Raw genomic sequence first — 22,673 nt, 5'->3', positions numbered from 1 at the left:
CACCCAGAACGGGGGCAGACTGACAAGACACATCACCCACCCACGGACAGACGGTCAGCCTTAGGAAAACATGCACCACATTTCAGTATTTCACGTGGTTTTATTACAAAACAAGCAACAAAACAGTTTTAGAAAATTATTTTTGCTACATACCAATTAGGAGATCACATAAAATGAGAAGCATAAGAGTTTCCATGCACTCAGCTCAGGCTGCAAGTCAGTGCATTTCAGCTGAAACAGGCTGGTTCAAAACACAGGATCATACCACACCTTCTGGAACAGCGGGTAAGGGGTCAAACAGTATGGTTTTGGGCCAAATATTCACTTTATTCAAACTCTACCAGGCATGAGTGACTGTAATTCACTACTGCAGGCAATAACACAGAGAGAAAAGGGGAGTAAGGGAATAGAAAGTGATGGCTGGTAGAAACTATTTCTGACATGTTGGAAGCTTATAAACAAAGCTAATTTGGGAAACTCAGTTTCCAAAATGCTAGTTACTACCTCCTTATGTCTATCTGGTTAACAGTGAAAACAAACATATCTAATCTCACAGCTCAGCTACTGAATCTGCCACTTACCTATTGGATCCTTTTAGTCCATATCAGACCACAGTTACATTGTGGGGGAGGGGAGGTAAGAAAAACAAAAAAAGTCCCTTCTGCTTCAAGTGACCTATGAAGTTGGACTCTGGGAGCCCAGCATTCTATTCAGAAACCGATGTGTACCTCTTCTGTTTTCACCTAAGATCACCTTACTTGATGGACATCTTAGTAGAACTGTCATCTCACAGAATGCAAAAGGCCAAACTACGTTCACCAGCCATCAGCTGACCCTGAGCTAGCAAATCCTTAACTTTCAAGAACCTGAAACTGTTAGACACAGTGGGTCAAGACCACGACTAAAGTCTTATGAAAAACAGCAACTCAGAAAATGCTTTTATCCCATATACACACAAAAATGCAGTACCTTTTTTGGTTCCTTTTTTTAAAGAAACAAGACTTATTCCAGAGCCTATGCACTTAACTACTAACCGATCCTGCATCCCTGCCCTGTTTTTCCCATTTGGTTCCACTTTTCACATTTTTCACATTTCAAACCAAACACTTTGGTCATATATGCACCATCTTTGGCTCATATGTGTAGTGATGTTAAAAGGTATGATGTGAAATTAACCAGAGGCTAAGAAACAATGGACACAAAAGGGATTCTGAAATAAGATTTGGCAATGAGCATGCCTCTAGGCTTCACTGAAGATAGTTATATTTATCTGGTGTTGGAGCTACGTTAACAACATTCTAACTGGGAATTCCCAAGTATCTGCCAACTAGAATCCTTGTTTTCCCTCTATCATGGTAATACAATCTGGATTTATGTTTAATACATTCTCAAAACAGCTCTTACTGAGTAAGAAACAGCTTACTGTAATGGCCAATTAATTTAGCAGTAGTAATCTAGCAGAGAGATTATTGAAAAGAGAGGAAGAAATGGGTAGATTTTCACATCTGACACACCAAGAGATGACATCTTTCCATGAGTCAGGGAATGTATAAGAGATCTCAAAAGTTCCTAGTTTATTTTTATTAGTTCTGTATCTCTGTGCACTTTCTTTGACCTAGCCAAAGAATTTTCTTGTGGGAACTTTGAAGATGAAACCTGAGACAAAGAACTTGAAGAATTGGGAATGGCTTCTTGAAATCGGGTGACTTGAAATATGTTGTCACCTGATTACTCATAAATAAGTAATCCCCAAAGAAGGGATTTTCAAGACAAAAGTATATAAGAGGCTTCAGAATAAAGAAAAGAGAAAGAAAGAGAAATTCAGGGTAGATTTCCTTTTTCAAACCAGGACCGGTGGGCCAAACAATTTAAGTGAAGCTTATCACTAAAGCAGTTCAGTCAAGAAAAGTTCAGAACCTGACAAGGAAACTACCCTGCCTGAAAGAAACAGATTTCCCTCAAGCCACTAAGGATTTTCTGACCACATGTTTTTTGCTGCCATTGGATGTGAACATCAGGAGGGGAAGGGACTGACTTAGGTAAAAATGCTTCTCTTAGTCTCCTGCTCTATTTGTTAATTTTTAATTTAAAGACAAAAATTAACTCATCTAGCTGATACAAAGTTATAGATAGAAATGAGTCAAAATTCCCTCCCTTTAGGGAACCCTGGTAGCAGTTCACCACATAAGCTGGACAGACAGATTCTCCCAGGAACCCTGGAAATAGTATTTCTTGACAAATGGAAGAAGGTACATCCTAAAATACAGGATGGGAAATAAAGTCTATGCTCTTCTACCTGGGAAATCTCTAGCCAGTAATGCAGAGCCTCTAAATCAATGTTTCTATGCACAGCTTCTATTTTTGTTAAAAATATAAATATCTGTCAAGGCTAACTTTGTTATCTCCTCGGTGTTAAGTACACAGAACCTCATCAGACGATGAGGTGTCCTCATGCAAGTAGACACAAGGCATCATCCAAAAGGCAACACAAAGAACAGAAAGAAATCAAATCTGCCAGGTATACTATATACAGCACTGAAAACTAGACTAGTATCAGCCCATGAAAGAAGAGTTGAGAGGCAAGGACCCAAGATAATCTGTCTTTGCTAAAAGAGGCTTTTTCCTCTGTCGGGAAAACATGAATCAAAACATTTTAGCTGGGTGAACTAAACTCCATCTCTTCCTGGTACCTGCTTTATAGCAACTCTCAAACTCTAAGATAGAGTTCTGATGGATCACACAAGTGAATTACCATACACTCATCAACCCTCCAACACATTTCAGTTAACACCATATCAAGGGCAATGTCTGTTTCGTTCTCAACACTGAACACTGATAATATCAGCCCATCCTAAGGGTCTGACACAGAAACAGAGCGGGCAGGTCTGTCTCTCATGGCGACAGTATTTGGGGTCAAAGAACATCTCAAAGAGAACAGAGTAATTCTCAAAATTGGCTGATGCACTGGGGTTGAATTAGTCCCCCACACCTTCAAAAGGCCCCTATTTCTTCCCTTATGGTGGTCCCCTGTGGGGGGGGTGGGGCGGAATCTCCCTGGTTGACATCCGGGGCCTCCCATGAGCCCCCAGATTTTAACACCATCCCTTAGAATGTATCCTGACCAAGCTGGAGCCTGGGTCCCCCACCCCCCCAACCACCACCACCCCCCCTACCCTTTCAGTTGGGTTAGTTACCACCCTCCCACTTCACAGTCAAACTTCCGCCAATGTATAAGAATAGGATAAGACCAAATGACTGGCCTTAAGGTTCTGGCCTGGCCTGAAAACAAAGGGAAGAAGCTAAGACAAAGACAAGGAACTAAAAACTGGTTAGGAATGAAACTGGACTTCCAACCTCCTCTCACCAGGTGGACCGTGGAAGAGTCGAGCAAGAGGCACACTAAGCAAGCCGACAGGTCTAACCTAGTGACCTTCCCAAATGAAAAACACTGCACTCATTTTCTGTAAAAAGTCAGCTGGATTCCCACTCCAGGGCTCCACAGGGATGCGAGTGCCAGGAAGATGTCTGATTGTCCTGCATCAGATGGAGACACCGAGTCACGGCCCCTTGTCTGAGTCCACCCCCTCCCTCCCAGGGCACTGCGTCTCATCACACATCAGAGGTCCGTATATTTTCATCATCGAGGTTGAACACAAATGGCTTCTCCTTGGGGTGCTGGGGTTCCGATCGGTGCCTTATCCGGGAGCTGGGTGGCACCCCAGATGTACTGCTCTCCCCAAGTCGAGGCGTGAACAAAGAGTCCTCAGAAGTCTCTTCCGTGGGAAGCAGCTTTTCCCCGGCCTGGGGGACGGGTGTCCAGGGCTGCCAGGAGGAGGCCAGGGAGGGGGCTTTGCAGAGGGTCTTTCTCTCCTCCCCAGGAACCCGCCCTCTGCTCAAGACAGAGTTGGGCCCCCCTGAGAGGCTGGAGCTTCCAGGGCGGGTCAAAGAAACGGACCGAGAAAAGGACATCTCCTGTGGAAAATAAAAGAGGGAGGGAAAAAAAGAAAAATAAGGTTTCCTGACAACATTTGTCCCAAAGGCCCAGGAAGAGGCCCTCCGCCCAGGATCACCTCCTCACAGGCCCAGAGATACATGTCTACAGAAGTCAACTATGTCCAGCGGCGGCGTTCACTCCGCAGGTGTCAAAGACTCCCTGGGAGGGAGATGTGTAGGACACATCAGAAGCCCTGGTTCTCTATCCAACTCTACCTCACCTCCTCCAATGACTGAACAGAAATAAAAATTTGTACCCAGATCAGTGGAAAGAGAAAAACAAACAAGACAGCTTGGGGTTTCTGCTGCATCTGGGCTCCGGGCTGCTTGCCTACATCACCAAAACCCGCCCACTCGGGACAACTCATCGAAAGGCTGACAGTGACTGTGAGCAGGAAGGAAATGACTTACTCTGGGGTGGCACTTGAGGGCCTGGACAGCTGCCCCGATCTCCTTAATCCAGCTGTGCATGTCTTCCGGACTGTCCGCCTGCAAAACACCCAAGGCACGTACAGAGCCACGAACGGCACTGCGACTTCAGCTTTCACGTCTGTGACTCAATTCTAAGTTCAGAAAACCACACCACTGGAGCAGGAAGGGCTCTCAGAGATCATCCAAGTGGCTTTCGGACCTCTGAGGATATTTGTTTTCCCCCAGCAAAGTTGTCTCTGTCACCTTATCAATAAAGTGGACAATGGTTGTGAGAGAAGGAGAGCTTAGAGGTGAAGTCCCTCACCCCCTGTGGAACAAGATCAGCCCGGCCTCACCTCCTGTTTCACAGAAAAGTAAAAGGAGGTTCAGAAAACCAGAGCCCAAAGTTTAGGGCTGTTTTTGATTCCACTCCCCAGATACCCAAAGCAGTCATCTTTCTGTTTTACTATAGCTATCTGAACAAATAATCGCACTTCCAGCTCCAGTCCCACTGAAACCAAATCCTCTGCAAAATCTCCCAGAGAGGCAGCTTCTCCAGGAACAGGGCCCAGTTCCTGGAGAAGCTGCCTCTCTCAAAAAACAAACGATCTGGGTCTGTCCTGAGTCCCACCCAGGCCTCCACAGTTACTAGACTTGCAGCACTTGGCTCACCAATGCGTACCGCACTGCTGAGCCCTTAGAAAGTTCTTGCCCTGGGAATTCCCTGGTGGTCCAGTGGTTAGAACTCCGCACTTCCACTGCTGAGGGTGAGGGTTCAATCCCTGATTGGGGAATTGAGATCCTGCAAAATGCAGTGTAGCCCGACTTCCCCCTAGAAATACCGAGCAACCCCAGAAGGGGGCAGCAGCGGATCTGTGAAGAAAGGAAGATCCCAGGCTGAGACTCAGCAGGTGGGAGCCCCGGGAATTCTTAGGGCCTTCCAGCTTAGCAGGTTGAGCTCAAGTGATCCTGGCAAACGTTTACTGAGGCCTTACCCGGTGTGACACGTGACATCAGGCACAGAGTTGGGACCAAGACTGAAGGCCTGACATTCAGAAACTTCCATTTGTTCACCTCTCTTTGTCTCCCTGCACTTTCCTCGGGTAGAGCCACCCCAAATTACCAGCATGCATTTGCGTGCCTGGGCACACGTGAGTGCAATCACAGGCTGGCCCCGCAAAAGTTTCCACATACACCCCTCACTCACCCCTAAAATGTTTCCTTCTCTTTTCATTACACACCAAGGTAATACACGACTGATTTTTTTAAAACCCTCAAACAAAAAGCCCGCCTACCCCTTCCTGTCACGCCAAACCAACCCTCCCTGGTTAGATGTGTGCAGGACACTGACAAGAGGAGCAGTTTCACACCCCAGTGCGCTGGGCCAAAGAGAGGCAGCAAGGGTGCCCCAGTGGAAGAACTTTCTCACGCAAGTCCACCTGCTCCCTCTTTCCCTGGGACTTTTCCCAGTTACTGGACAGCCCGGTGGCTTCCCAGAAAAATAAATCCATCCCGAGTCCAAAAAGAGAACCAAGACACAGTCTCCAAGATTCTTCCAGAAGGCATTTTACTTACAGCAGGGCTAGCTGACTTGATCCACAAGTAGAACTACTAGGAAAAATTACATGAACTCATTTAGCCAAAGCAGTTTGAAAGTGCCTGATACACAGAAAGGGCTTCATATTAGTTATCACTGCTGTTATTATTATTATATGAGGGACTCAAATGAAGCCTTAAATTCCAATATTATAAATGTTTCATGGCCTTCTCCCCTACAACTTTTTTTTCCATTTTCTTCATATTCAAACTGCATATAATTCTAAAGGGATCAAACTGTTGGGATCAAATAAGATAACATACTTTTTCTTAATATGCTTATTTATCAACTCCATAAAATGGTTTACAGACAGGAAGCTGACCAGGTCTTCACTGCCTACCTGTTTTCTGTTGTATTCTTTTCAGCCTTCCTAAGGATTTCTGTACATATTTCTACATTTCTTGAAGTCTCTCAGATTCCTTGGGTTATTTGAAAATACATTGATCATTATTTCTATTATAAATAATGTTATTCATAAATGCTCATCTCTATTTCTATAGTTTGGACATTTAAAGTAAAATTATCTTATATTTCAACTCGCCTTTGAGATATTGCTTTTCTCTGGATAAACATATTCTAGTGCTTAAAATATTTTTCAAATAGAAAGGCGGATATTGATCCCACGTGAGAAGAAATAGAATATTATGTTATTGAGCTCACAGTTAAAATCTCTATTAGTAGTTTTAAGAACTGGACTCCACGGACGACAGAAATTCAGTGAAACCTCCAAAACTATGTGTGACGATTACAGTATATGAGTATATCTATCTTTTATGGAAAGCCTGTGCTTAGCTTTCATCAGAAACTCAAAAATATTTTAAAACCACATCACAAAGGTAGTTTCATGAACCAGAGGTAAAAACCAGAGCTGAAATCCACCCACCCTATGGTGAATTACTAAGAGACTGAAAAAAAAAAGGCTGAAAACTCAGTAGAACAAGAAGGGAAGTGCCAAGCTTATATGTTCATCTCTTACGGGTCTGCTTAAGTGTGTGCTATGCTTCTGGTGCTTGGTTCAAAAGAAAAAGCAGGGTTTCTGTCCTTGAGGGCAGTTTTTGAGGTGAGAGGAACAAAGGGTATTAAATGAATCACTGCAGACTGTGGTTTTTATTGCAGTCTGATGAGCTTTGATTGAGGATCTGCTATCAGCATTATAACAGATGCAACGGTTTTAAGCACTGAATTCTAACAGGTCATCAATAAAAGGCTTCTAGAACCTCCTTTGGTGGTCCAGTGGTTTCCCCTGCAGGGGGCACAGGTTCAACCCCCTGGTCAGGGACCTAAGATCCTCATGCTGCAGTTAAAAATAAAAATTAAGAGACTTCCAATATATATTACTGGTTACTTCTGTTGCAACTGCCCAGAATTTTTAGGCAGCCCCTTCTCAATTCTATTCCCAACCTCTGCAGCCCTCCCTTCCAACAGCTAATCACCCCAACCCTCTCCCCAGGAGCAAATCCCACCTTCAGATACAGCCCTGCCACGTATGATCCACTCAGAGGGCAAAACTGACCACAGTCATCTGAAAGAGAGATTAAAATATCCCCTTTTCCCAAATACATGTCTCTGCGGGGCCAGATTTTCTTCATACTCTTCCATCAAAACAACATATGGCCACAGATTGAATGCAGAAGCAGATCTGAGAACCCTGCTGTCTTCCAATAAGCCAGCCATTAAAGAGATTTGCAAAAATACCAAAAAAAAAAAAAAAAAAGCTACTCCTGTTGCTTCTCTGTTTTAGAAACAGAGTTATTTTTCATAAAATGTTACTTGTGATAACACAAATGAGTTTACGGTGGCTGTTTTTAAATGAATAAATACATATTCTTAAAGAGTTTTAATCTCTACTCTTCTCCAACTTTCTGAGTCTGCTGCTATACACAGATTTGCCCAGTCCCTCATTTATTTATTCAGGGCCATGTGAGGGTTCTTTCATCCTGACAGCAGATGGAAAAGGAGGACAGAAGTGATGATAAGGTTCTGGTTAATGTGCAGACACTCTTGCCTACGATGCAGTGTCTTCTGAACACTTCCTGGTTGCATTCATGTTTCCCAAGTGACTATCTCCACCCAAAGCTCTGTCCTAGACTCGCCTGGCATCATCATTCACCTGACAAATGCTTACTTAGCACCACCACCACGTCAGGCACCATCCTTCTAGGGCTGTCCTATCAGGTCACCTTGGGCATCTTACAGGAACCACAAACACAACCACCCGTGCAAGGCTTCCCTTTGCCCTCAACAGCCCCTCCTTCCATGTATCCGTCCTCCGCGGTGATGGCTGCTATCAGTCGCCCTGAGGCTCCAGCCAGGCATCTGGGCAGGGTCTTCACCTCCCGTCTCTCCCTTCATCCCACATCCAATCAACTTTAAAGTCCTGGAAAGGACTCTTCAAATTTTTCCACTCTTCTTCACCCATCCGGTATCAGGCTTCTTTATCCCCCACTGAAACCACGACAATAGCCTCCCAATGGCTCCGGTCTCACCCTTTTCCTATCCGTCCCCTACACTGCCAAGCCACTACACCGCACCAGCCAGGACATTCATTGCCAGGGTCCAGGGTCCCATCGAAGTGGCCAGGATCAAGGACTACCATCTCCCTTTTACAGACGAGGAAAACAAGGCTCTGAAACTTACGCCATTGTGCAAGTGGGATTTTTAAGAGGCAGATCTGATTGGGTCACTGCCCCAGCTTAACCTCCAAGGGCCTAACCCGCAGGATAAAATACAGCTTTTTAACAATGACCCTCTGTATCAGCTTTCCAGCACCTCTAGGCTTTTTTTTTTTCACATGCTTCTTGCTGTTCCCTCTCCCTGGGCCAATACTTCGGCCACCTGATGCGAACAGCCAACTCATTAGAAAAGACCCTGATGCTGGGAAAGATTGAGGGCAGGAGGAGAAGGGAACAACAGAGGATGAGATAATTAGATACCTTCACCCACTCAATGGACATGGAACTTGAGCAGACTCCAGGAGATAGTGGAGGACAGGGAAGCCTGGCGTGCTGCAGTCCATGGGGTCACAGAGAGTCAGACATGACTTAGTGACAACAACTCCCTGGGCCACTTTTCCTCCATCTTCCTTCAGGAAACTTCCCTTAACTCCGAGACTAGGGGAGGTACCCTTCTTAGGAGTTCCCATAGCAACCACTACTTACTCTAAGGGTAGCCCTTCTCACACTTTCTTATTTTTCCCCCCCACCTTCATGAGTGAGGTTGCTTCATACTATAACACACGTAGGTTCTTTGGTCATATTCTGCATGCCATACTGGGATCACCCAACCGTCTAAATGATTTTTTTAACTTGCATATATTACAGGTTAATACTCTGTGCTGTAAAATTCAATTTCACACATCTGCCACTACAGTATCATACAAAACCACTGCCTGCGTGCTAAGTCGCTTCAGTCGCGGCCGACTCTTTGCGACCCCTATGGACTGTAGCCTGCCAAGCTCCTCTGTCCATGGGGATTCTCCAGGCAAGAATACTGGAGTGGGTTGCCATGCCCTCCTCCAGGGGTCTTCCTGACCCAGGGATCGAACCCGTCTCTTACGTCTCCTGCATTGGCAGGTGGGTGTTCTTTACCACTAGCGCCACCCGGGAAGCCCGCGGAATAGTTTCACTGCCCTAAAAGGTCGCCTGTGTTCATCTCCCCAACACGCCGACCCGCCCCGCCCCCCATCACGCTGTTCTAATTGCTGGTTTTCTTGACTGTCTCCCTCTCTGGGTCAGGATCTGTTCTGTTGAATGTCGGGTCCCCAGGACAAGGCAACGCCCTGTACTCTGAGAAGACTCTACAAATATCTGTCAAATCTAGGAACTGGAAGTTCTTGTTGTACCTACAGCTCAGACTTTGGCCCCAAACAGCACGGAGGCTGCTCGAAGGCCCCAGCACTTTCCAGGGCTCTTCCCGGGTGTTCATCTGAATGAATGGAACCCACAGATGCCTCCGGCTGTCAGCAGGTCTGCTGGGCTCAGCCAGGGGGACCCGCTTGGAGGGCGTGGCTGCTCACGAAATGGCTAAGAGGCGACCTCGCAAAAAGGAGGGCGTTTAGTGGGGAGGATGTAGGGAGCCCTGAGAAACTATGTGCAGGGAGGCCCCAAATTTCAACCAACACACCCCACAGCAGCCCTGGTACAAGAAAGGCAGCAGCATCGCCAAGGCGGGGGAGTCAGGGGGCACGCCGTCTGTGGACTGACCGCTAGGCGGGCCGGGGTGGGGACTAGGCCTTGAAAGTCTAGGCCGTGCTAGAGGCTGGAAATCTGCCTTTCCAGCTCCCATGATCTGAGGAGGAGTTGGGAGAACTCCAAAGCCGCGGGCGGAGGGGAGACGCTTCTGAGAGCTGAACGGTCTGCGCCCACACAATGGCTTTCTCTGTGCAGCTGGCTATGCACCTGGGCCCCGCACAGGGCCCTCTGTGCTCTGGTCCTTCCGCACGCAGCGCCGTCCACACACAGATGGGGCTTATAAATACCCTCCAAGGGAGAAGTGAAACCACTGACCAGTTCTCCTTTTCTCTGCTTAGCTGGCGCCCGGCAGCTGAGAGCAGCTGGTACAAGCTCACCGTCCCCAGCGAGGTGGCTCGGGCCGCTCTTATTATTTTATGGTTGGGAAGCTTGGGGGCAAACATCCTGTTTAGAATGAAACGGGACACGGACTGGCTATCAGGGGGCTAAATTTACCGCCGAGAAACTTCGAACAAAATAAAAGAGAAAGCAAAGGGAAAAGTAGGCCTGCAAGCACGCTCGCCACAGAGAAGGAAAGTCCCCATCTTCTCCGCGTCGGGGAGGAGCTTTTTACCTGCACGTAGAAGGTCCTGGAGCTGGTTATTATTTCAAACAGGTTGTCCCTCATCAGCAGATCGCTAGACAGAGAGAGGGAAAGAACGTTACCAGGTATGCTGGTCACCCACTGGGGACCTGACTCAAGCTAAGACGGGTACCTGTGCTGCCTACCATAAAAAGGGGGTTCACAGGCCATTCCTCCTGCAGCCCCTGCCTCAGAAAGCATTGCCGTGTTTCCTTCAGCTTCACTTCCTGGAGGATCTCCAGTGGTTTAACCATCCCCAGGGCCACCCCCTCCCCAGTACACACCACTACCAGTTCTCACAAGACAAAGCTCCTTTGCTTCTAAGACCTCTTGCCTCATATGCACCACACCCCCACACTGCCTACAGTTGTGTTTCTTTAGTGGCCAAGATGTATCAAGTGCTTTGTGAGAGGTACCATTTTGAGGGATTTTAGGGTCAAGTAATGAAAGTCTTATTGGATACAAACACACACATGTAAAAACACAAGCTGTTATATATCCATTATATCTACATTAAATATATATATATTATATACATATATTATTTATTTGTATGTATTATAGAGAGATAACAGACATATAACAGCATATTCATAAAAAAAAAAACAGTAAATGTTTCCAGTGTACAACATGATTCGATATTTGTGTATACCGCAAATGATCACTGTCTAGGCAACACTCACCATGCTACATAGTTAGAATTTGTTTTCTTGTGATAAGATGATAACTTTTAAGATCAACTCTTTTAGCAACTTTCAAATACAGTACCCTTAACCATAGTCACCATGCTATACACTCCACCCCCAGGACTTATTTATTTTATACCTGGAGGTTTGTACCACTCAACTCCCTCCACCCATTTTGGTCACCCCCAACCCTCCACCTCTGATAACCACCAATCTATTATTTGTGCTTTTTAAAAAATCTTTTGGCTGAGCCATATGGCATGTGGGACCTTAGTTTCCCAACCAGGATCAAACTGATGCCCCCTGCATTGGTGGTGCAGAGTCTTAACCACTGGACCACAGGGAAGTCCCTGTCTTTGTGTTTTGAGATGCGCTATTTCATCCAATCTTCACCACCATTCAAGGAGGCAATAAGACTTTCCCCACTGGGGAAACCTGGGCTCAAAGAGGTTCTGTGACTGGTCCATGGCACCGAAGTAAGTAAACAGCAGTCAGGATTTGAACCCAGGTCTGATTCCAGAGTCTACACTCTTAATTACTCCACCACCAGGTGCCTCTCCTAAGGGACCCAAATCTCTCATTTCCAAAGCCTTTCTCCATCCACATAGCAACCACATCCGCTTCACCAAATCCCTGCTCTCAGGAGGGGGCCAGATGAGAAAGAGGAGAAAGGGAAGGAGAGCGTGGACCACTTGAAGGTGCTTCAAACTGAGGGTGAGGTTTGTAAGAGGGATCTGACTTCTGCAAGGAAGAAGGCTAGAAGTAGCTGGTGCTTAGCCACAAGCCTCCAAATGGCCGAAATGATTTCCAGGGTGAAACGCCTGCCTGGTGTATCCAGTCTCTGGGGGAACATACAGGAGCAGGAGATCCACCTCCTTCCCCATAAAAGAACACTAAAAGCAAAACTATAGAGTCAGATGCTGAAGTGTGTGTTACATGCCGAGAGTTAAATGATTCCAAGAAAGGACTAACCGCAGGCGGACATCCCTGGCAGTCCAGCGGTTAAGACTGCGCTTCCACTGCAGGGCATAATGGATTCCATAATGGATTCCATCCAGGAACTAAGAACCCACATGCCGAGCGGCATGGCCAAAATTTTTTTTTTTTTTTTAATGGAAGAAAGAAAAGACAGGACTGATCACAGGCGGGGCTGGCTTCAGGAATCAGCACCTCGAAGGAAATGGCAGACGCATGGCCAGTGACAGGGGCATGTGGGCAAAAGAGAAGCAAGAGATTAAAGACCCCCAGGGGAGGGGACAGCTATGGTGGCGGGGGGTGGGCAGTCAGACAGACTTAGGGCCTGATCCTGACTCCACTGGGAAATGGTATTATGGGAATATGGTAAATGGGAATATGTTTAAAACTTCATGAGCCTTTGCACTCCAGCTGTACAATGGAAATCAGAAGCCCGTCTCTATCAAGCCTATCACCATAAAGATCAGTTATAAGTTATAGGCGGCATCTGGTGCAAAAAGAAGGTCACACAGTGCTCACCTGAAATGCATGTCATTAGCTATTGCAGTCCCTTTCTGAGTATCTGAGAAGAGATGGCACTTCCTTCTGGCTACAGTGGTTTAACCTTTCAAACCATTCATGCACGTACATACATCATGTAATCAACTGCTGGGGAGAAAAAGGCAAAACCAGGAGGAAATCCCCACCCTTTCTGCATCCATTTCTCAGGCTGCATGAAGCCTTTCGTGCTTAGCTGCTTCAGTCGTGTCCAACTCTTTGCAACCCCATGGATTGTAGCCCACCAGGCTCCTCTGTCCATGGGATTCTCCAGGCAAGTATACTGAAGTGGGTTGCCATTTCCTTCTCCTACGAAGCCTTTAAATTAAATTTAATTCAACAAACATTAACTGACTACCCAGATGCCCAGAACCCCCCTGACTGGGCTGGGGAGCAGTCTAGTCTCACAGGCCTGGAACCTGCAGTGTCTGGGAGCTTCCTTCCCTGGGTATCTGCCTGTCTCTCAGTTCAGTCTGACTTCTGGTCAGCGGCTCATGTGAAGTGTGAAGCTCTCTTAGGACCGAATCTTATCTGGGCTCTCTAAGCCACCCCAGCCCACCCGTTGACCCGCACAGGCCTCCAGGGTCGGGAACAGGTCCCATCTCTCCTCCACCCATGGTCTCCTCCAGAGCCACGCTTCTGGAACTTCCATCTGTAACTGCTCTCACAAATGATAATCTATCGGTGGGAACTTTCCTTATCTTCTAAACTCTGCAACTGTGTGCAAGGCTCACGACAGTCCCCACTTCCTTGGGCCACAGAGCACCTCGCTTTCATGCAAGACCCTCCCACGCCTTCACATGAGAACAGTCAGCCTGACGTCATCAGCTCCCCTGGTGACACTGGCTCTGCACGCACAGTCCAGGGAGGGACATACGGCAAACTGCCCCTGCAGACTGCAGACGGAGGGCCGAGTGAGGACCGCCAGGTGCCCAGACGCCCCTGGGTCTCTAAAGCTTGGCTCCAAGGGCATCGGTATGGGTGTCGGATATGGGAGAGCCGTTGAATGGGCCCCAGGTCCCAAATTCATCCTGCCCTCCATGGCCCTGGAAAGGTAACCATTTCCTGGTGGAAAGAGGAACATCTTAAAAAACACTTCTTCTTCCTGCCCGACAGCATTGCCATGAATCAGGCCTGTGTTATGAAGACATCAGGGGACCTCCCTGGTGTTTCAGTGGTAAAGAATCCACCTGCCAAGGCAGGAGACGACCCCCGATCTGGAAAGATCCCACATGCCGCAGAGCAACTAAGCCCGTGCACCCTAACGATTGAGCCTGTGCTCTGGAGCCCAGGAACCAGAACTACTGAGCCCACGAGCCTAATTACTGAAGCCTGCATGTGCTAGAGCCTGTGCTCCACAAGAACAAAAGCCTCCAGGATGAAAAGCCTATGTGTGCACCACAACCACAGCGTAGCCCATGCTGGCCACAACTAGAGAAAAGCCCACACAGCAATAAAGACCCAGCATGGCCAAAAATAAACATTTTTTTTTTAAAAGAAGGTATCAGGAACTTTGTCAAATGGAAGAGAAGAGAAAACGCAAAACAAGCTGAGGTCAGAGGCATTGGCACCAACAGGGCTCTGAGCAGATGTGCTGAAAAGTGAGTGACTAAGGATAAAGTTACACCACCCCCCCACCCCTGCTCTCTGAGGGTCAGTCCTCCTGGGCAATGAGCATCCGACACCTGAGAAGGACCTCTCTCTCCTCTGGTCCATATTCTTTCTTTTCCTCCATGAGGACAGTGTTACATAGGCTCATCTGAGGAGTGACAGTAAAGGGCTGGGAAGCAGGCAGGTTGGTCCAGCACACCATCTTGCCACTGTGACCACTTGGATGGAGACAGGCAGCCACAGATGTGAGGGAGACAAGGGCCTCCTGCTCTTAAAGGAAGGCTCTGGAACAGAGCCTCAGACAGGAAGTAATGGGACAGCGAAGATGGCACACTGGGTTCTGACCAGAGAAGGAGCAGAGACAATTACCCAGACTTGACCAGACACTCGTGGGTCTTGAGAACATCCTTGAGGAATATGGTACGAAGTGGTTCTCGGTCCTAGGGGAGGAAACGGGGAGACAGAGTGAATGAGGCTGTCTGCCCAAGGCCACTACTGGGACCAGCCAGCCATTATCATCAGACATGACTGGCTGAAACCCGGTCGCAAACAAGACAAGGTCTCGAAAAAAATTGAGAGGAGAAAAACAAAAAAATCTAAGAAGATGCTCTGCGGTTCTCAGCACACACGGGGGGGAGTCCGTTAAGGACACTTTAATATCATGGTGAAGCTGCCCACACCAGTTGGACAGAGCTAAGATGCCGCACACTCCCAGCACACAGATGAGTCTGTGCCCACATCTCTGCTCACACACATGCGCGCGTGCACACACACACACACACACACACACACACACGTCTCTTGAGGGCCCCAGAGCCACGACACACCTGCTCACACTTGAAGTAGCAGATGGTAAAGTCATCCAGCGCAAAGAAGCGCCGCTTCCAGCTCTTGCGCTGTAAAAGGGTAGAGAGCAGAATGTTAGAAGAGGTCCCCAGGGGTGCATTCTGGTCCTAAGCTCCTGGGGACCCCGCCCCGCAAAGGCCAGGGTCCCATCTTGGAGGACCGCGGTGAGGAGCCCAGGATTTCTTCCTCTGTGGAAACACCTGGGAGCACCTCCGCCTGCAGGGCGCAAGCTTCCTTTGCGCCCCTCCCAGAATCAACCGGTGTGGGCGTGGCTAGCTCCACCCTCCTCCCAGCAATCTGCCCTCCCCTCGGGATCGCCCACACCCACTGGCTCCGGGGGTCCCCAGAAACCCCTTCAGCTCCCCTCGCGGACACTCACCACGTTCCCCTGCTTCACACAGTAGCCGCTCTTGATGAGGGGCGGCCCGGTGGGACCCCGGCAGCCGGTCGTGGGGATGTAACTCTGAGACCTCCGAAGGATGGCGTGGGAGCCCGGCTCACCCACTTCCTGCCCATCCCCACCGTTCTACATGGAAAGGGGGCGGCAGGGTTAGCGCCTCCCTGCTCCTGACACGGCCCCACCCGCCTTCCCCACCCTCCCTGGCCCGTCCCCTCTTCCTCTTGGCCCACGAGGGCAGTCAAATGAGAAATAAACCAGAAAGTAAACTTTCGCCTTGGGCAGGCACTCTTAAGGGTGCTTTCACAAAGCAAGGCTGGGGAGGGCCAGGAGACCCAGGAGAAAGGGAAGGGCTGCGAAAGCAAGCCAGACAAGGCAGAGGTTCAGTGAGCTTGTTCCCAGCCACCCTCGGCCCGCTTCCCCGCTTGCTTCACAAGCGCCAGTCCCGGTGGGTGATGCAGAGCCGTCCTGGCCGCAAAGCTTCCGATGCAGCGGCCTCAGTCTCTGCACTGTCTGTATTCTCCATCACCCCACGTGCACGGGCTCTCCCACCCCCGCCCTTTCCTCGGTCCTGCCCTCCTGTGATGTCACGGACACACCATGGACACCCCCGCACCCCTTGCCCCAGCCTGGCAGCCCCAGGCCCCAGCACCTGGTTGATGGGCGTGTGTACCACCACCCCTCCAATGATCTCTGTCTTGTAGGCCACCTGTGGCTTCTTCTCTAAGGCCAGAGGAGTTGCTAGGCTCTTGAGAACTTCGGTCGTCAGGGGCAGGTTCCCAGCTTTGGGTACCTGGGAAGAAGGACAGCGTGGTTAACCAGGAACAGAAAGCCCTGAAAAAGCAGGGAGGTGACCAAGGAGCGGCGGAGAGGAAGAAGAAAGTTAATGTGCCGAGTTATAGTAAGACACCCCTCCCCCCCATGTCCTTCCATCCATCCAAACCAGGATAGGAGGAATTCAGCAAACCACGCCCACCACACACACACACAGAGGCACACACTCAGCAAATGCGCTGAGCACCGACTCTGAGTGAGCCAGCCCCTGCCTGGCTAGAGACCAAAGATACACCAGCAAACACACACACGTGTCCTGCCCTCCCTCCACGCCCACGCTGATCAGGCAGACTGATCACAAACATACAGCAAGACTGACAATCAGAAAATTACAAATCGTGGCGAGTGCCTTGAAGACAATAAAACAGGAGCTGAGAATGACATCAGGCCATCTACTCCAGTGGACTGGTTGGCATTATGGGCGTGGTTGGTGTAAGTCTCCAGGGGAAAGAGATGCTGAAACAGTGACCTGGAGGATGAAAAGGAGCCGGGAACATAAAGATGGGAGAAAGGATGCTCGGCAGTAGGTAAGACGCCTGTGGCATATGGTACAGGCCTTGGGGGGCATGTCCCAGGGCTTGGGGTGTAACCCCTGACCTGTCACTAAATGAGTGACACAGTCATAGAGTTGTCATGGTCATCAAACTGGTAAGAGAATATAAATTCAAACACTTAAATACGAATAAAAATACAAAAATATTTTAATTAAGATATTCTAAGTAAACTTTTTAAAAATTAATTAATTTATATTTTTTTAGCCGTGCTGAGTCTTGCACAGGCTTTCTCTAGCTGCAGTGAGCCAGGCCTATGCTTCCTTATGGTGCTTGGGCTTCTTACTGCGGTGGCTTCTCTTGTTGCAAAGCTTGGGATCTAGGTGAGTGAGCTTCAGTATTTGCAACATGCGGGTTCAATAGCTGTAGCGCTTGGGCTCAGTAGTTGTGACGCACTGGCTTAGCTGCCCTGTGGCATGTGGGATCTTCCAGGACCAGGGATCAAACCTGTATCTCCTGCATTGGCAGGTGGACTCTTAACCACTGGACCACAGGGGAGTCCCTCTAAATAACTTTTGATTAATGTAATTTACTAGCACTTACAAAATATCACCTTTCTGCAAAATGATTTATCTTTGATCCTCTCCAGCTGATCAAAGAATCACAGAATTTTTAGGGCATGTTTGAGACCACAGGTTGCAAACTGGTGGTCCAAAGGCAGACTTGCCCCAACTATGTCTCGTCTGTCCTATCCAGTATGTTTTTCAACCTGCAATTGAAATCTGAAATATTTCACACAAAACAATCCTGTTTTCCAGCAAAGCAGCAGTTCAATCTTTGGATGGGGAACAGATTCTTCTGTTTGTCCCAGTCCTGACCATCCTCCCAACCCAAGGTCATCTATCCTCATTCATGTTGCCGCTTTTCTTCCACCTTGTCCATTTCTCATTTATACTGGAAAATCTTTCATCACCAGAGAGGCCCAGAGCAGTCCAATCATTTGCCCAAAGCCATGATTAATATTAACACCTAAGCAGAGACCAAGTCCCTGAACTCTGCTGGTTCAGTCCCCACCACATCACAAAGCCTGTCCTTCATGAGGACCCAAGACCCCATGTGAGTCTGCCAGGAAAGTAACTGCAGACCCCAAAAGAAAACCTAACATCCTATTTCACTTCTTCTACAGCCTTGGAAGCTAGAAAGACCTAAGAATCCAGATCTTTCAAGAGCTCACAGCTCAAGGATATATTGTCCAACATGGGAAATATAGCCAATATTTTGTAATCATTTAAATGGAAAGTAACCTTTAAAAACTGTAAAAGAAAAAAAAAGTTTAAAAAAGAAAAACAAAACACTATTGCAAGACTTCCCTAGTGCTCTAGTGGCTAAGATTCCACACTCCCAATGCAGGGGGCCTGGGTTCAATCCCTGGTCAGAAAACTAGATCCCACATGCTGCAACTAAGATCTCAGTCAGTTCAGTCAGTACGATTCTTTGCAATACCATGGACGGCAGCACGCCAGGCCTCCCTGTCCATCACCAACTCCCAGAGTTTACTAAAATTCATGTCCATTGAGTCGGTGATGCCATCCAACCATCTCATCCTCTGCAGTCCCCTTCTTCTCCTGCCTTTGATCTTTCCCAGCACCAGGGTCTTCTCCAATGAATCAGTTCTTCACATCAGGTGGCCAAAGTATTGGAGTTTCAGCTTCAGCATCAGTCCTTCCAATGAATATTCAGGACTGATTTCCTTTAGGATGGACTGGTTGGATCTCTTTGCTATCCAAGGGACCCTCAAGAGTCTTCTCCAACACCACAGTTCAAAAGCATCAATTCTTCAGCACTCAGCTTTCTTTATAGTCCAACTCTCACATCCATACATGACCTAGAGCAGCCTAATTAACTTTAAAAAGCTACTGTAAGCCAGGAAGTGGGGTGGGGGAAGTTCACAGCTCAGGGCCATAGGAGAACTAACTCTGCCTGCCAAGGATGGGAATGAAGGACCACACCCCTATGCATCTAATTTAAAGGAGTAAGACCATTGTGATCAACACTGGAGCCCCAGAAAGAAGACAGGACCCTTCTTCCTGGCCTGTGCACTCAGCTTAGATAGTCAAGGGCGACCTCTGCCCACCACCTCTGCAGATGAGGTCAGAAATCCCGCCTCTCCTTTCCTTCTGAGAGACAACAGTTGTTTTGGGTCTCTGCTCAGTGCCAGGCGACGGAAGTACTCCTCTCTTCCTGCATCACTACTCATCTCAGGCCTCTTTACTAGGTAGGCATCCATTTCTCTATTTCATAGATGAGGTAAAGAAAAGCTCGTTAAAATGAAGTCATGGCCACTGCTAAACACCACTACCTACCACCTTCTGGGACCACCCTTGCCAGTTCCTCTGCGTTTTGCTCTGGTGAGTGGAATCCTTCTGGGATGTGGGTTAGTGCTGGGGTATCCAGTGATATGTCCATTGTTGAACAGCACACCTGCCCCCTAGTGATCCAAATGAATTCCTGAAACCCAGCAAAGGAGGAGGGGAGTAGCCTTTCCGAGTTCACGACAGCCGGAAAAGGACCCCTGGCGGCTTGGGTGTCGTGTTGCCTCTCGACCCATCAGCCCACCCAGAGAACAGCTGGTCATCACTGCTCACGCCCCTGCATTATCGGCTCCCTCTGACCAACCGCCTGGCTCTCCAAAGCTGCTTACACTTCCTGAGACGGTGAATCAGACTGCGGAGGACAAACTCACCAATAACCATGCGCCAGGTCTTAAAAACAAGGGCATCCTCTTGGCTTGTCCATCTCCCAAGATCCCAGTGAAACAGGGCCCCTTCCCACCACCCTGTCCCCTCCCTGGTGAAGGGTCCCCTGATGCAGGAGATCCACGGGGTTCCATTTGCATCATGAAATGAAATTTGCAAGGACTCTCTTCCCACAAACAGGGCAAGACTATGAGGAATAGTCCAACTGTGGTAGGGGAAGGTGTGCTATAATTTCACTGTCCAATTTTTAATCCTTTCGAAAAAATGTAGTGAGTTGAATGATGTCTCCCCAAGATGTCCACGCATAACCTTAGACATGACTTTATTTGGAAATAGGGTCCTTGCTGCTGCTGCTGCTGCTAAGTCGCTTCAGTCGTGTCCGACTCTGTGAGACCCCATAGACGGCAGCCCACCAGGCTCCCCCGTCCCTGGGATTCTCCAGGCAAGATCACTGGAGTGGGTTGCCATTTCCTTCTCCACTGCATGAAAGTGAAGTCACTCAGTCATGTCTGACTCTTAGCGACCCCATGAACTGCAGCCTACCAGGCTCCTCTGTCCATGGGATTTTCCAGGCAAAAGTACTGGAGTGGGTTGCCACTGCCTTCTCCTAGGGTCCTTGCAGAGGTAATTAAATGAAGATGAAGCCATGCTGGTTTAGACTACAAGGAAATCCAACCAGTCCATCCTAAAGGAGATCAGTCCTGAGTGTTCATTGGAAGGACGGGTGTTGAGGCTGAAACTCCAATACTTTCGGCCACCTGATGTGAAGAACTAACTCATTTGAAAAGCCCCTGATGCTGGGAAAGATTGAAGGCAGGAGGAGAAGGGGACGACAGAGGATGAGATGGTTGGATGGCATCACCAACTCAATGGACATGAGTTTGAGTAAACTCTGGGAGTTGGTGATGGACAGGGAGGCCTGGCATGCTGCAGTTCATGGGGTCGCAAAGAGTCAGACACGACTAAACAACTGAACTGAACTGATGCTGGTTTAGGGTGGGCCGTAAGTGCAGTGACTCACATCTTCCTAAGAGGAGGGGGTCACACAGACACATAGGCCATACTATGACAGAGGCAGAAGTGGAGGGAGGCAGTGACAAGCCAGGGAAGACTCTGAGGGCTAGAACGAGCAAGGAAGTATTCTCCCCTTGAGCCTTCAGTGGGTACATGGAGGGCCTTGCCGACACCCTGATGTCAGACTTCTCAGGACTGTGGGAGAATACATTTCTGTTACTCTAAACCATCCACCATTTGCAACAGCCCTTAGGAAACTAACACAGGAATACTACTCCGAGCAAACCCAATTCTTTATTTTTTAAAAAATGTTTATTGGGGTACATAGTTGCTTTAAGTGTTGTATTTGTTTCTGCTGTAGGGCACAGTGAGTCAGCTGTCTGTACACAGATAATCTGCTCTCTATTGGATTCCCTTCCCATTGAGGTCACCGCAGGGCACTGAACAGAACTCCCTGTGCTACACAGGAGGTTCTCATTAGTTACCTGTTTAATACATGGTGGTGTACATAAGTCAACCCCAATCTCCCAATTCACCCCACCCCCTTCCCCCTCGGCGTCTGCAGTTTTGGCTGAATACCATATGTTGACCATTATCTTCAATCACAAGGACTCAGTGACCTAGCACTCAATGACCAGTGATCTGTGGTTACTGGCTCCTGAACCTGGGTGGGTCACTCTGATCCCCAGGCACTTCCACTGCGTCATTTATAAACCAGATGATCACTCCTGCCCTCCCTACTTGAGGTTTTCATGAGGCTAGCAAGAAGCCATGAATGTAAAAGTGGTATGTCAACTAACTTTTACATCTGCTGCTTGCTTTTCATATTTTTATAAACCCTTCCAGGTCTCGGAAGTCAGAAGGTTGAATGACGGGCTTGAATACCAGCTCTGTCATTTAGCAAACTCCAGACTTAGGGCAAGACTCTTATTTCTGTTTCCCTCATCATAAAAATGGCAGTAAAAGCACCTGCCTCACAGGAGTGATGTGAACGGTGAGCAATGTGGCCGGTGAGAAAGCCCGGCTGGATACACGGTCTGTATCTTTCATCTCTGCATCCCCTGCCCCCAAGATGCTTCACTTTGCATACAAGGTGTGCTGAGAGAAATTTGCCTGTAATGAGGAAGTCGGGTACCCCTCCTCTTCCTTCTGTCCCACAGGATCTTTGGCAGGAGGAGTGAAGAGAGGTATAAATGGAGCAGAGGAAAGTCAGGGGGACCCTAGAGGTTATGGAGTCCCTGTGGAGGCTGGGACATCTCAGCAGGCCAGAAAAGAGGACATGGAACTAGCTGCTGGGAGCAACTCTACGCTCAAGGCATAAAAGCAGGACAAAGAGGCCCCTGCGGCCTCACAGTCTCTGTAGACCAGTTCACCAGGCAGGTCCAAGAGAGGACACCCTGGGGTCTTCCCTGGTGGTCCAGTGCTTAAGACTTCACCTTCCAATGCAGGGGGTTCGACTGGATCTTAGCTTGGGAAGCTAAGATCCCACATGCCTTGCAGCCAAACAACCAAAACATAAAACAGGAGCAATACTGTAACAAATTCAAAAAAGACTTTTAAAAATCGTCCACGTCAAAAAAAAAAAAATTTTTTTTTTAAAAAAAGAGATAATGCTCAATGAGAAGAAAGTATTAGACACTGAAAGAAACTCCCCACAGTGTGGAGGACGCAGAAGGGTGAAGACTCCAACAGGAACGAAGAAAACCTTTATAA

The 22,673-nt window shown here is 48.2% G+C and overlaps 1 protein-coding gene across 3 annotated transcripts in view; it reads right to left on the bottom strand.

The window, feature by feature from the left end:
• Positions 1-80: 80 nt before the first annotated feature.
• PLEKHA2 (pleckstrin homology domain containing A2) overlaps positions 81-22,673 on the bottom strand; it is a 65,178-nt gene continuing 42,585 nt past the window's right edge. For all 3 annotated transcript variants that reach the window (XM_043893534.1, XM_043893535.1, XM_043893536.1), the window contains exons 6-12: positions 16,518-16,658; positions 15,848-15,994; positions 15,450-15,518; positions 14,992-15,062; positions 10,805-10,868; positions 4,405-4,482; positions 81-3,972 (exon numbers count right to left, since the gene is read on the bottom strand). In XM_043893534.1, the coding sequence (XP_043749469.1) occupies positions 3,610-3,972; positions 4,405-4,482; positions 10,805-10,868; positions 14,992-15,062; positions 15,450-15,518; positions 15,848-15,994; positions 16,518-16,658 (933 nt within the window). In that variant the 3' untranslated portion in view covers positions 81-3,609. The remainder of the gene's footprint in view (positions 3,973-4,404; positions 4,483-10,804; positions 10,869-14,991; positions 15,063-15,449; positions 15,519-15,847; positions 15,995-16,517; positions 16,659-22,673) is intronic.

This window comes from Cervus elaphus, chromosome 32, assembly GCF_910594005.1.
Source record: "Cervus elaphus chromosome 32, mCerEla1.1, whole genome shotgun sequence".
Taxonomy (NCBI): domain Eukaryota; kingdom Metazoa; phylum Chordata; class Mammalia; order Artiodactyla; family Cervidae; genus Cervus; species Cervus elaphus.
The sequence above is the reverse complement of the archived record's forward strand: the minus strand, read 5'-3'. Positions and strand labels throughout refer to the sequence as shown.